Source organism: Dama dama, chromosome 3, assembly GCF_033118175.1.
Source record: "Dama dama isolate Ldn47 chromosome 3, ASM3311817v1, whole genome shotgun sequence".
Taxonomy (NCBI): domain Eukaryota; kingdom Metazoa; phylum Chordata; class Mammalia; order Artiodactyla; family Cervidae; genus Dama; species Dama dama.
This window is the reverse complement of record NC_083683.1, coordinates 47,839,664-47,854,903: the sequence shown is the minus strand read 5'-3', so window position 1 is coordinate 47,854,903 and position 15,240 is coordinate 47,839,664. Positions and strand designations below refer to the sequence as shown.

Here is a 15,240-nt window from a genome sequence, read left to right as displayed (position 1 = left end):
ACTCAAATGACACAAATATATTTTCTGATAAGCTTTTTTAGGTCAGAAATATGGGTGGGCTCAACTGATTTTTTGATGTGGGTCACATAAGGCCAAAATCAAGTCAGCAGGCCTTACCTGGAGGATTGGAAGGGACACCAGGTTGTTGGCAGAATTCAGTTCATGAATTCCATGGACTGAAGTTTCTATTTCTTTCCTGGTTTTGGCTGGGAGTTGTTTTCAGCTTTTAGGAATCACCCAGTCTCTGGCTCACAGACCCATGCCAGCAATGGTGGTTTGAGTCTTTGTGATATTACCTTTTAAAGACCTTTCCTTTCTGCTTCATCATAACTGCCTACAAGTTTCTCTGCGTTCAAGGATTTATGTGATTAAATTGAGTTCACCTGGATAATCTATGATACCCAAGCTCTTTTAAGGTCTATAACCTTATTCATCCATCCAGTCCTTTTTGCCACATAACGCATTTACAAGTTCCAGGGATTGTGAGATCATCTTCAAGGGGCCAGTCTGTCTATCCCAGGTGCTCAGTGCACTTTGTGGCATGAGTTAAGAGATGTAACAAATTGGCTACTATTACCATATCTATTAAAAACATGACCTCAGGAAGGACAAGTGCCAGGGGAACAGGGTTTCACAGTTTCTTTAGGCACTACAGTCAGATTTTCTTCTGAATAATGGGTGTGTTGTTGTTGTTTGTTCCTGCTCAATATCTGAATTTTCTACGGAAAGATTCTAAGTAATAACACTTGGGTTTTTGTTTCACTCCTTGCCTGAATGCGCTGTCAGAAGAAAAGGACAGAATGGTTGGTCTATCCTGGGTTATAGGATCACCTCACTCTATGGATGTACAAATTTGAGAAAATCAGTTTTCCAAGGGATTTGGAGTGTAATTATTCAAAGACGTGTGAAGGAGGAATAACACAAGCAACAAATGTTCACATAATATGAATAATAAATCAACATTTTAACAAAATGATCCTGTAAAAAAAAGAATTATCTGATTCATTTCTCCTTTGCCAAATAAGACTAAACCTGAATCATCCCAAGAGTTTTCTATCCTTTCGAAAGCATTTCCAAGGAAATAATTGCTCTATGTTCCCTGTAACATCTGGCAGCCTGGACAATCAAGAAACTCTCCTTAAAGTCCATTGTTTGATCATGTAGCACAGTAGTTCAACTTCTCTTTCATAATCATTTTGTGTATACTACAAAAGAGAATGAAAGTATTTTCTAAACACTCTTCCTATAGCTGCCTTCACCTCCTTGTTCTGCAGGCTATAGATGAAAGGATTCAGCATGGGAGTGATCACGCTGTATTGCAAGGAGACGATCATCTCCAGGGCAGAACCTGAGGCTGGCAACAGATAGCTGAGGAAACCTGAGCCATAAAACAAAATCACAGTAGTGAGGTGGGAGGAGCAGGTAGAGAAGGCTTTACTTCTGCCTGAGGTGAAGCTGATGCTCAAGATGGTGGAGACAATACAGGTATAAGAGAAGAAGATGAAGACGAAGGTTCCAAAGAAATGTAAGAATGAAGAGCAGAGCAGGAGCGTGAAATTGGTGGAGGTATCAGAGCAAGACAGAGGGAACAGGGAGGACAGCTCGCAGCTGAAGTGGGAAATCGTTTGGTCCTCACAATAGTCTAAATCGACAGCCAGGAGGATGTTGATGAGAGCATCCACAAAGGCCAGGCCCCAGGAGCCCCACACCAGCCAGACACAGAGCTGGCTGTTCATCACCTGGCCGTAAAGCAGAGGGGAGCTGATGGCTACGTAGCGGTCATAGGCCATCACAGCCAGCAGACAGGCCTCAGTGCCCCCGGTGGTAAACACAAAGAAGGCCTGAGCCAGGCAGCTCTCTATGAAGATGGTTTTACTTTCAGAAAGTAGATTTTCCAGCATCTTGGGGACTGTGACGGATGAATGGCAGAGATCCAGAAAGGAGAGCTGTCTCAAGAAGAAGTACATGGGTGTGTGGAGGTGAAAATCAGCCCTAATCATCAGCAGCATCAAGAAATTTCCCATCAGAGTGAGGAGGTAAATCAGAAGGAACAGCACAAAGAGTACAGCCTGAATATCTGGGTCAACAGATAGTCCAAGAAGAACGAACTCATTGATAGCACTATGGTTTTTCATTATCCTATAGAGAAGTGTTCTTTCTGGAAAACAAAAAAAGAATATCCACATCAAAAGTCCTTTAAAGCTTCTCAGTTACCCCGGCACCTAGATCTTACTCTGCATAAATGTTTTCTTCATTACTGTCCCACAATCCATATTCAGATACTTAAAAGCTCACTTCCTGGTCATTATCATACAAGAAATGTTCTAAATCAGCCACATTACTATTTTTTTATTAAAATCTTTTTTTGAGCCAGAGTACTTTTATATGGCTCATAGTGATACATTTGAAAAGGAAAGTCCCCTGACATTAGAGGAGAATGAAGAAAAATTTCAAGAGTGAATTACTTGAGAAACAGAGTATTAAATCTAGGTGAAAAGGACTTACGTAGAAGCAGGGGCATTTTGTCTGTTCTATATCTAGGAGGGAAGGTCACAAGTGGAGGAAGTTAAGGGAATTTCCATTCGATTGCTTCCATTTGTTTTCAATAAAGTATAAATGAATTCATTGGTTATACATGTGGATGTCTGTGAGCATGCCCATAGGCACATAAGAAATTATAAAGACATGATAATAATGAAATTAAGTGTTCAGTCATGAACTATAGGTGAAAGTGAAGTGTAAGAAACCATTACATGGTAAGAGGACAATGTGATAAGAAGGGAATTTAGAGACTGAACATGAAATTATATTGCTTTGGATTTTTCTTGTTTTAAAGCTCTCATTTTACTTAGTGGCATCATTTATCATTTAATTTTAAAATATGTTAATATAATTACAGAAAAATTAAAAAAAACCAGTAGCCTAGATTATCATGTCCAGTGCTATTTTAGGTGGGTTTTTGTAGGCAATGCTATGACTACAATGAGTCACGAGAAACTGTTTCCCAGTAACAGAACAATGCTCTGGATAGATACACCATTCTCATCCTAAAACTCATATATCCAAAAATATATATAGTCGCCACATGTATCTAAGTCATTTTGGCAAGTTTTAAGGTTCCACATGGTTAGTTAAAGTCTCTTCTCACACTTTAAATAAGACCTGTGCATATATCCCTTTGATATTCTATATATGGGGGTCAATATATAGAAGTGCTGAGTCTCAATATAACTTTTCGGTACTCTGGACTTAATCTTGAGACCCATCCTGGCCTTTGATGTTCTAATTCAACACTAGTTAACTTAGTTTACCATTTCTGAAGACTCAGAAACCCATCCTTTTGTCCATTCATTGACTAAATAGCTGAGTTTCCCAGCCCACCTGAGGAACAATACCCACTTACCTGAATTCTCAGTTAGTGGTACACTGGTATGTGGCATTTTCAGATCCAGTAAGTGATAAAACTGTTTAGCTTGTGAAGTCAACATTGAGAATACTGCTGTGGGGAAGAAATAGAAAATCATATTGAAAGTTAACACTTATGATGGAAATTTAACACTAATAATGTAAAGTGACAAAATGTGGACCACATCTGGACATCTGTTGACAGTAATCTGGCCTCAGGATAAGGGAGAATAATTTCTTAAATTCTTCTTCTCTGTGTACAGCAACATTGTGCATGGGGGCTCCCAGTGCTCATTCTTAAATCAACCCAGAGCAAAGCAACTTGGAAGGGAACTCAAGTAAGTGTTCACAGTAGCCAGAGGTAAGGCTTTCTCTTTCTCTTGGCTACCAACAAACACCGCTCATCTAACTAGATCCAGAGATTCCATGAATTGTAGAGAGAAACTCAGCTTTGGCTCAAGGCAATACCTTGCACAGAAATTATCACTGTGATAAAAGTTAATGCTAGGGGTTTGATTTCATAGCAAGTTTTTTCTTTCAGGTTATTTTGAGATTCTCAGAGCAATCTTTTAAAAATATAATTAAGGAGTGATGTTAGCAAGATGGCAGGCTAGGAGGTCCCAGCCTTCACCCTCTCCAGAGAAGCACTAATTTAACAACCATCTATGGATTAAAAATACCTTTATGAAAGATTTAGAATCCAAGTAAGAGACTATAGCACACTGGTGGAACACAGAAACGAGAAAAGACACAATTGAAAGGATAGGAATAAAGTTTTACTTTACCTCTGTCACCCATTTCATAACTCAGCACAGAAGAGCATGCAAAAAACCCACCTTTGATCTGAGTTCTCCTATGGGGGAAAGAGAGAGCAAGCACACAGGCAGATGCCAGCGCCAGGTGTTCTTGCCATGGACCCCAGCACCGAGCCTGCTCACTAATGGTTCCAGAAACCAGGCCCAACCACAGCCCCCTAGAGCAGGTCTGCCTGTGAACCTTGGCATCAAGTCTATCCATCTACAGACCTTAGGACTTGGTAAGGCCATGTGCAAACGTGGCACCAAGCCTGCCTGCTAGTGAACCCCAGTGTAAGGCCGGCACACATACCTCACCAGCTCCTGCTCATGGTTCTCACCAACCAGCCCACACAGATCTCAGGCAAAATTAACTGGTAAAGAACTTTCTTTGCTGAAGCCAGACTATAAAGACTCAAAGAAGTGACTCCTCCTTGAAAGGTATAGACACTAATGCAAGGTTACAAGGATCATGAGGAATTAGGGAAACATAACACCAGCGAAAGAACAAAAATAAAACTCTAGTAACTGACTCTTTGTTAGAATTCAAAATAACTGTCTTAAAGGAACTCAGTGAACTGTAATAGAAAACATATAACTGAACAAAATCAGAAAAGGAACACATAAAATGAGAAGTTCAATAAAGAGACAGAAACTATAAAAAAGGACAAACCAAATATTTTTTAACTGTAGAATACAATGACTGAACTGAAAATTAAATAAAGAGCTTCAACAGTAGACTTGACCAAACAGAAAAAAGTAATCTGTGAACTTGACTATAAATCAATTTAAATTATCCAATCAGAGGAATAAAAAGAAAAAAGTGAAAAACAGTGAAGAAAGTCTATGGCACATATGAGACTCCATCAAGCAAATCAATACATACATCAATGGTGTCCCAGAAAGAGAAGAGAAAGAAAAATGGGCAGAAATGTTACTTAAAGAAATAAATGTTAGAAACACCCAAATCTGAGGAAGGAAATGGACATCCAGATTGATGATGCACAACAAATTTCAAACAGGTTGAATACAAAGAGGTCTACACAGACACATTATAATCAAATGTCAAAAGTCAAAGAAAGAGAGAATTTTGAAAGCAGCAAGGGAAAATCAACTCATCACATAAACGAGAATCCTCATAAGACTATCAGTGGGGCTTTTCTTTTTTAGCAGAAACTTAGCAGGACAAGAAAGACTTACATTCATATTTTTAAAGTACTGAAAGAAAAAATCTGCTAACCAATAATACTGTACATCTCAAAACTGTCCTTTAAAAATTAAAGACTTTCCCAGACAAACAAAAATAGGAAAAATTCATCTCCACTAGAACTGCCTTATAAGAAGCACTAAAGGAAGTTCTTTAAGTTGAAACAAAGCAATGCTAAACATATAAAAGCATATTAAAGTATGAATCTCACTGATAAGGTAAATACATAGACAAATACAGACTACTGTAATATTATAATGGAAAGTAAAATAGAAAGTGTTACTTGCTCAGTCAAATCTGACTCTTTGCAACTCCATGGACTGTAACCCACCAGGCTTCTCTGTCCATAGAATTCTCCAGGCAAGAATACTGGAGTGGGTTGTTATTCCCTTCTTTGGGGGATCTTCCTGATCCAGGGATCAAACCCCAGCCTCCTGCATTACGGGTAGATTCTTTACCATATGAGCCACCAGGGAAGCCCCTAGTGGTACACAAATTATTTTTAACTGCAGTATAAGACTTTTACTTAATCTTATAATTATATATACTTAATCTTATAAGATCTTATCAGTATAAGATCAAAGTATTAGGAGTAATGTACATGATAACCACTAAATTTTTTAAAAGGATACACAATGTAAAAAGTAAATTCTGACATCAATAACATAAATTTTGGGGTGGAAGAAGTAAAAGTTTTTATATGTGATTGAAATTAAATTGTTATCAGCTTTAAATAAATTTTTATAACTATGAGAAATTTTATGCAAACCTCAAGGCAACCACAAAGAAAAAGACCTAGAGTAGATTAAAAACTGATAAAGAGAAAAGAATCAAAGTATGTCATTACCAAAAAAACCCCCACCAAATCTTTGTGGAAGACAGCAAGAAAGAAAGAGGAATGAAAGAGCCACAAAAGTGGCAGAAAACAATTAGCACAGCTGCAATAATAAGTCCTTTTGTGTGACCGTGCTCAGTTGTGTCTGACACTTTGTGACCCTGTAGATGGTAGCCCTCCAGACTCCTCTGTCCATGGAATTTTCCAGGCAAGAATACTGGAGTAGACTACCACTTCCTACCCCAGGGGATCTTCCCAACCCAAGGATTGAACCCACATCTCTTATATCTCCTGCACTGGCTTCTTTACCACCAGTGCCACCTGGGAAGCCCTTATCTATCAATAATTACTTTAAATGTAAATGGAGTAAATGTTCTAATCAAAAGATATGGAGTGTCTGAATCAATTTTTAAAAAAAGATGAAACTATATGCTATTTACATGAGATTCACTTTAACTTAAAGGGCACACATAGGCTGAAAGTAAAGGGATGGAAAAAAAGGTTTTCCAAACAAATGGCAATCAAAAGCAAGCAGGAGTGCTATACTTACATTTAAAAAATAGTCTTTAAGAAAAAAAAACTGTCAAAAGAGATAAAGAAGGTCATTACATAATGAGAAAATACATTACATAATGTACCAGAGAGTCATAAAAATTATAAACACATATGCACTAAACATCAGAGAGCATGTGTGTGTGTATGCATGCATGCACACACACACAAACATACAAAGCAAAAATTGATAGCTGAAAGGAGTAACAGACAGCAATACAATAACAGTACAAGGCTTCAATAGTCCATTTCCAATAATGGATAGACTACCTGTACAAAAAATAAATAAAGATATAGACTTAGGAAGCACTACAGGCCAAACAAACCTAACAGATATATACATAATATTTGATACAAAAGTAGTAGAATATGGAACACACACATGGAACATTATGCAAAACAGACCATATATTAGACAATAAAATATGTCTTAACAAATTTGAGAGGACTGAAATCATATCAATTACTTTTCAATCACAAAGGTATGAAAATAGAAATCAATAACAAAAGTAAAATAGGAAAAAAATACATGGAAATTAAAGAATGCACTCTTGATAATCAATTAAAGAAGAAATTAAAAGGGACATTAGAAAACATCAATATAAACAAAATCATAACATACCAAAATTTATAGGACATAACAAAAGTGGTATTCAGAAGGAAGTTTATAGTGATAAATAGCAAACAACCTAACTTTACACTTCAAGGAATTAAAAATAAGAACAAACTAAGCCCAAAGTTGGGCTTCCCTGGTGGCTCAGATAGTAAGGAATCTGCCTGCAACACTGGAGACCTTATATTTGATCCTTGGGTCAGGAAGATCCCGTGGAGAAGGGAATGGCTACCCACTCCAGTATTCTTGCCTGGAGAGTTCCATGGACAGAGGAGCCTGGCAGGCTACAGTCCATGGGGTTGCAAAAAGTCAGATACAACTTAGCGACTGAACAACAATAAGCCCAGTGTTAGCAGAGGAAAGAAATAATAAAGAGTAGAGCTGAAATAAATGAAACAGAGAATAGGAAACAAGATACAAGCCAGCAAAACTAAGAGTTGTTTTCTTAAAAATATAAAATTGACAACCCTTAGCTAGACCAGGCAAGAAAGGAAAGAGAAAATTAAAATAAATAAATAAATAGAATCATAAATAAAACAGGAGAATTACAACTGACACCAGGGAAATACAAACAGTCATAAGAAGCTATCTTCAACAATTATATGTCAATGAAGTACATTATCTACAAGAAATATATAAATTTCCAGAAACATACAACAACCCAGCAAGACTGGATCAGGAAAAAATAGCAAGTCTGGAGAGAGGCCAATAATAAGTTAGGAGATTGCAACAGCAATTCAAAGCCTCCCAACAAAGAAAAGCCCAGGGTCAGATGGCTTCATTGGCAAATTCTACCCAATACCAACTAATTAATTAGAAAAATTAATAGTAATCCTTCTTAAACTCTTTCAAATAACAGAAGAGGGGACACTTTAAAATTTATTTTATAAGTCCAATGTTACCCTGATTCCAAAACCAAAAAATGATACCACAAGAGAACTAGAGGCCAAGATCCGTGATGAACATGGACATAAATATCCTCAACAAAATATTAGCAAATTGAATTCAACAGTTCACTAAAAGGATTCTACATCACAGTCAAGTGGAATTTATTCCTGGGATGCATAGATGACTCAATGTATACAAAACAATTAATCTGATATGCTACATTAATAGAATGAAGGATAAAAACCACATGATAATTTCAATGGATGCAGAAAAAGCACTTGATAAAATTCAACATCACTTATGATAAAAATTCTCAACAAAGTATCAAGAGAACATGCATCAACATAATAAAGACCATATATGACAAACCCACAGCTAACATGACACTCAGTGGTGAAAAACTGAAAGCTATCCCTCTACAATCCCAAGCAGACAAAGATGCCCACTCTTGCCAGTCTTACTCAACACAGTATTAGAAATACTAACCAGAACAGTTTAGGCGAGAAAAATAAATAAAAGGCATCCAAACCAGAAAGGAAGGATTTACATTGTCTCTGCTGTCATGGTTTAGAAGGTAAAGAATCTGCCTGCAATGCCGGAGACCCAGGTTTGATCCCTGGGTTGGATAGATCCCCTGGAGAAGGTGATGGCCACCCACTCCAGTATTCTTGCCTGGAGAATTCCGTGGACAGAGGAGCCTGGCAGCCTATAGTCCATGGGGTTGCAAAGAATCACATTCAACTGAACAACTAACACTTTTCACTATTGTTAGAAAACATAATGTTACATACAGAAAACCCTGAGTACAACAAAAAACTGTTAGAATTAATAAATGAATTAAATTAGTAAAGTTGTAGGATATGAAATCAATATAGAAAAACATACTGCTATACACTAACAACAAATTAGCTGGAAAAGAAATTAAGAACACAATCCCATTTATAATAACATTAAAAATACCTAGAAAAAATTTAACCATGGAGATGAAAGACCTTTATGGTGAAAACTATGATTTTGGTGAAAAAAACTGAAGAACACACAAACAGAGAGACATCACATCTTCACAGATTGGAAGAAATGATATTTTTAAAAAAGTCCATGCTAACCAAAGTGACCTACAGATTCAGTGCAATCCCTTTCAAAATACCAATGGCATTTTTCACAGCAACAGACCAAACAATCCAAAAATCCATATAGAATGATAAAAAATACCCTAAATAGCTGAAGTAAATTTTGAGCAAGAACAAAGCTGAATACATCACACTTCCCCATTTCAAAATATATTACAAAATTATAATAATAAAAATAGTAAGATACTGGTAGAAAATAATAAACACATACACCAGTGGGGCAGACTAGAAAGCCCAGAAATAAACTCATGCATGCAAAATCAATTAATCTCAAAAAAGAGTGCCAAGAGTACACAATGGGGAAAAGATAGTCTCTTCAATAAATGGTATTGGGAAAACTAGATATCCACATGAAAAACAATGAAATTGAATCCTTATACACAAAAATTAACTCAAAATGGATTAAAAGCTCAAATGTAACACCTGAAACTATAATACTAGTAGAAGAAAGCATTGAGGAAATGTTCTTCATATTCATCTTGTCAATGTTTTCTTGAATATGACATTGAAAGCACAGAAAATTACAGCAAAAATAGACTAAGAGGGACCATGCCAAACTAAAAGGCTCTGCATGGGAAAGAAAACAATCAACAAAATGAAAAGGCAACCTAATGATTGGGAGAAAATATTTGTAAAGCACCAATCTGTTAAAGGGTTGATATCCAACATATATAGGGAACTTTTCCAACTCATTAGGAAATCATCATCATCTGATTAAAAAATGACAAAAGCTTTGAAAAGACATTTTTCTTAAGAAGGCATACAAATGACCAGTAAGTACATGAAAAGGTGTTCAGCATCACTACCTATCAGTGAAATGCACACCAAAGTCACAAAGACATATCACATCACACCAATCAAGATAGCCATTATAAATAAATAAATAATTGTTGGTGAAGATGTGGAAAGAAGGGGGACCCTGGTTTGTCATTTGTAGGAATGTAAATTGGCAGTCACTGAGGAAAAGAATATAGAAGTTCATCAAAAAGATAAAAATACAACTACCATATAAAGTAACAATCATCTGGGTATATTTCCAAAGGAACTGACATTTATATCTTTGAGACATCTGCACTCCCATTTTCACTGCAACATTATTCACAGTACCCAAGACAACAGCAATCTAATTGTTCATCAATAGGTTAATGGATAAAGAAAATGTCATAAATACATAAAAAACAATATCATTCATCCTTAAAAAAGGAAATCTTGCCACTTGCAACAACATGGATGAATCTGAAGGACTACATGTTAAGTGAAATAAACCAGGAACAGAAGTAAAAATACTACATAATACCACTTATATGAGGAATCTAAAATAGCTAAACTCATAGAAGCAGAGATTAGAACGGGATTGCCAGAGTCTGAGAGGAAGGAGAACAGGTAGGTATTAGTCAAAGGGTTCAAAGTTAATTATACAACATTAATAAGTTCTAAAATCTCCTGTATAGCATAATGTCTACAGTTAATAATGCTTTTGTATACTTAAAAACTAGTTAAAGAGGTTAGATCTTAAATGTTACTATCACAAACAAAAAAATCACAAAAATAATAAAAAGGGTGGGAGGAAACTCTTGATGGTGATGGATATCCATTATCTTTCAACTCATCAAGTCATATATGTTAAATACATGGAGCATTTTCTTTATCAATCACATCTCAATAAAGTGCTTTTAAAACTATTTTAAAACTTCCAATTTTTTTTTTTACCATGGCAGAAATATTACCATTATTGAGTTTTTAAAAATCTATTTCAAATTTAAAATAAACATCTTTGGGAGCATAATGAAACAGGTTTGTTTCTGGATATTAACACCATTATGTGAAGAAATTAGTTGCCTCCTGCCTAAAGAAAAAGCTCCCTAAGAAGAATTCATTTTAGAATTAGACAAAAGGTATCAAGCATAATAAAAATTCCATAAGTGTTGCTTAGAATGTAATAGTGAAAACCATGAATGAATGAATGACACTGCTTTTGGAAGACAAGTCAGTCTATATAGCCAAGACTCAGGTTTTTAAATGGTCTGTATTAGCTTGAAGTCTTTTACTTTATGGGGGCTTTCCTAGTGGCTCAGGTGGTAAAGAATCTGCCTGCAATACAAGAGACCTGGGTTCAGTCCCTCAGTTCAGTTCAGTCGCTCAGTCATGTCCGACTCTTTGCAACCCCATGGACTGCAGCACGCCAGGCCTCCCTGTTCATCACCAACTCCCAGAGTTTACCCAAACTCATGCCCATTGAGTTGGTGATGCCATCCAACCATCTCATCCTCTGTCATCCCCTTCTCCTCCTGCCTTCAATCTTTCCCAGCATCAGGGTCTTTTCAAATGAGTCAGTTCTTAACATCAGGTGGCCAAGGTATTGGAGTTATAGCTTCAACATCAGTCCTTCCAATGAATATTCAGACTGATTTCCTTTAGGATAGACTGGTTGGATCTCCTTGCAGTCCAAGGGACTCTCAAGAATCTTCTCCAATACCACAGTTCAAAAGCATTAATTATTTGGTGCTCAGCTTTCTTTATAGTCCAACTCTCACATCCATACATGACTATTGGAAAAACCATAGCCTTGACTAGACGGACCTTTGTTGACAAAGTAATGTCTCTGCTTTTTAATATGCTGTCTAGGTTGGTCATAACTTTTCTTCCAAGGAGTAAGCCTCTTCTAATTTCATTGCTGCAGTCACCATCTGCAGTGATTTTGGAGCCCCCCAAAATAAAATCTGATACTGTTTCCCACTGTTTACCCATCTATTTGCTATGAAGTGATGGGACCGGATGCCATGATCTTAGTTTTCTAAATGTTGAGCCTTAAGCCAACTTTTTCACTCTCCTCTTTCACTTTTATCAAGAGGCTCTTCAGTTCTTCACTTTCTGCCATAAGGGTAGTGTCATCTGCATAACTGAGGTTATTGATATTTCTCCCAGCAATCTTGATTCCAGCTTGTGATTCATCCAGCCCAGCATTTCTCATGATGTACTCTGCATATGAGTTAAATAATCAGGGTGACAATATACAGCCTTGACATACTCCTTTTCCTATCTGGAACCAGTCTGTTGTTCCATGTCCAATTCTAACTGTTGCTTCCTGACCTGCATACAGATTTCTCAAGAGGCAGGTCAGGTGGTCTGGTATTCCCATCTCTTTCAGAATTTTCCACAGTTTGTTGTGATCCACACAGTCAAAGGCTTTGGCATAGTCAATAAAGCAGAAATAGATGTTTTTCTGGAACTCTCTTGCTTTAGGTTGGGACAATCTCCTGGAGAAGGGAATGGCTTCCCACTCCAATATTCTTGCCTGGAGAACTCTATGGACAGAAGGGCCTGGCAGGCTACATTTCAAGGGATTGCAAAGAGTTGGACAAGACAGAGCAAACAACACTTTCACTTTATAAAGGGCACTTGGCACTAGGGAGAAGAGGCGCCACAGACAACCATCACCTACTTTAAGAATGTGTCCTGATTTGCCTCATGTCCTACTCCTTTGTCAATTAGATACCTCATATGTTCTGTGGTGGATAAGGGAAGTGTTTTGTTAGGTTTTATTCTGCAAAGTGTTATTAAACAAACCTGGAAATCCAGTGTTATTACATAAACTAGACTATAATAAAATTACCTGGGACTTATATACAAATCATAATGATTTCCACTGTGCCATCAATTGACTAGATTTTGAACAGGACTCCACATGAGTGAAAATGAGCTGTGTACATCACATAGAAACTGAGATTATCTTATAGAGTTTCCAGTTCTAGCTCAACAGGAAGAGCAACAAATGACCAAGCTTACTACCTCACATCCATGGTACCCTGTAAGAATTCACATCTGTCCGAGAAGCACTGACCACACGGTGAGGCTGCCCATAAAGGAATACAGAAAGATCTAGGCTATCACAGTTCTTTAGAGCTGAAACACTATCTCAGAGGACAAGGAAGTATGACTATGTTTCAAAAGGCTACTAATCTCATCCATTACAACAGAAATCCAATGTTAGATGTTATTGAATTATTGTTAATCACCTCAGGTATGTCAATGGGGCTGCAGTTATGTAGGAGAACATTCTTATTCTTAGGAAATGGAAGCTTAAGTATTCAGGAGTGAAGTGTTATGATGTCAACTTTCAAATGATTCAGCAGAACAAATTATATACATACATACATTGAGGTAAGATGACAGATAAAGTACATGTAGTAAGATGTAATATGCTAGCAATTTGTGGATCCAGGTGAAAGTTATATTATCATGTTACTCTTTCAACTTTCCTAAATGCCCAAAACTTTCAAAATTACAAATGCTTTTTAAATTCTTGAATAAAAGCCCCCACAAATTTAACAGCTAAGTTTTACTTAAACAGATTTTGCTACAATGGAAGATCAAACTTAAAGCTAAATAATATTTCATAGAATTCCTGAATAAAAGTCCCCACAGACTTAGTGGCTAAGTTTTACTTAAACAGACTTTTCTACAATGGAAGATCAAGCTTAAATCCAAATAATATTTCGTAAGATACAATAATGTATAGAAAACTGTTACAATGTATTTCCCTTGGTTACCAGGCCATTCTATTTGCAGTGTAAATCTGAGATTAAAACATTGTTCTTGGTTAAAACACAATCCCTCTATACCTACCAAACACATTACAAATAAATTAGGGATTCACAAACATAATTAAAACAACTGTTTTGTTATTCTCTTTTTGTTAAGAAAATTTTGAGTTCTCACCTCTGTAAGAAACAATAATAAACAATATATGCAACTTTTCCAACATATATAAAATTCATGCTAGGTAAAGTGACCAAATTAGAAAAGCAACTGAGGAATTACACTACATATCCCTACAACTGAATTCAACAACGGATATCTAACATTACAGTAATGTGATATAAATTGGTTAGGGGAAAATCCAACCAGTTATTTACCCTGCTTTTGTCAGCCAAGTATCTGGACCAATTGCTTTAATATTTAGGTGTAATGAGTATCCAGACTGTGGTGCTATATATGAATACAGAGTGGCAAGATTTTTCACTTGTAAAATAAGACCCACAAAATATGCTTCTTGTTGCAATGTATGCATTTCTTAAAGATACTTTTATAGTATTAGCTTTTAAGGTAATACTGACAACTCATAAAATCACGTAGAATAAATCTATAACATCTGACACAAACTCTGTGATTTATTTTTTAATTGCCAAAAAAATGTAACTCTCTAGAATTCAGGTAGAGAGGAAAATTTAATCTAAAAATATTAGAGCTATGCGCTTGGTGTCCTAACCTGCTCACATGATAATCTCAGTGAACTCAGGACTTGATAAAATATAGGCTCTATGCCCAAAGGCAGGGAGAAGCTGCACAGACATGGCATACCTCCTTGGAGGCACACATATGTGGGGCCCTATCTTACCCTGCTATTTTCTAGATAAATGAGGTTTGAGAAGATATCTCATTTTTTAATTTTAAGTTACCCATATGCATAATAATAATATTCACTTTGTAGTGTTGCAGGAATTTGCTTTGATAATTTACATATAGTAAGAACTTTAACAAATTCAGTTTTCAATTTATTCTAAATGCTCAGTATTCCAAAGGAAAAGAACTGAGGCACATCTGAGAAGCTGACCATAAGGTCTCAGGGATCAGATTATAAGCTAGTCATTCTGGAGGAGGCAGCATTGCAGGGACTGTAAAAAAAAAATAAATAAATAAAGAGTTTAGATGAGAGGATTCAGACATAAAATAAGTATCTTAGAAGGCCATAAACAGAGGGAAGGATAGAGAGGAAGGAGTAGAAAGTAGTAGGTCAGGGAGTTGGTCATAAGTGA

General features: G+C 36.4%; 1 protein-coding gene across 1 annotated transcript; it reads right to left on the bottom strand.

Annotated features, from left to right (window-relative positions):
• Window positions 1-1,205: 1,205 nt before the first annotated feature.
• On the bottom strand, window positions 1,206-2,135 carry LOC133043131 (olfactory receptor 8S1-like). The gene has a single exon (XM_061123990.1). The coding sequence runs from the start codon at window positions 2,133-2,135 to the stop codon at window positions 1,206-1,208; it is 930 nt and encodes a 309-aa protein (XP_060979973.1).
• Between the last annotated feature and the right edge of the window lie 13,105 nt (window positions 2,136-15,240).

Coding starts and splice junctions, on each gene's coding strand:
- LOC133043131 (XM_061123990.1), bottom strand. CDS start 2,135: ATGAAAAACCATAGTGCTATCAATGAGTTCGTTCTTCTTGGACTATCT.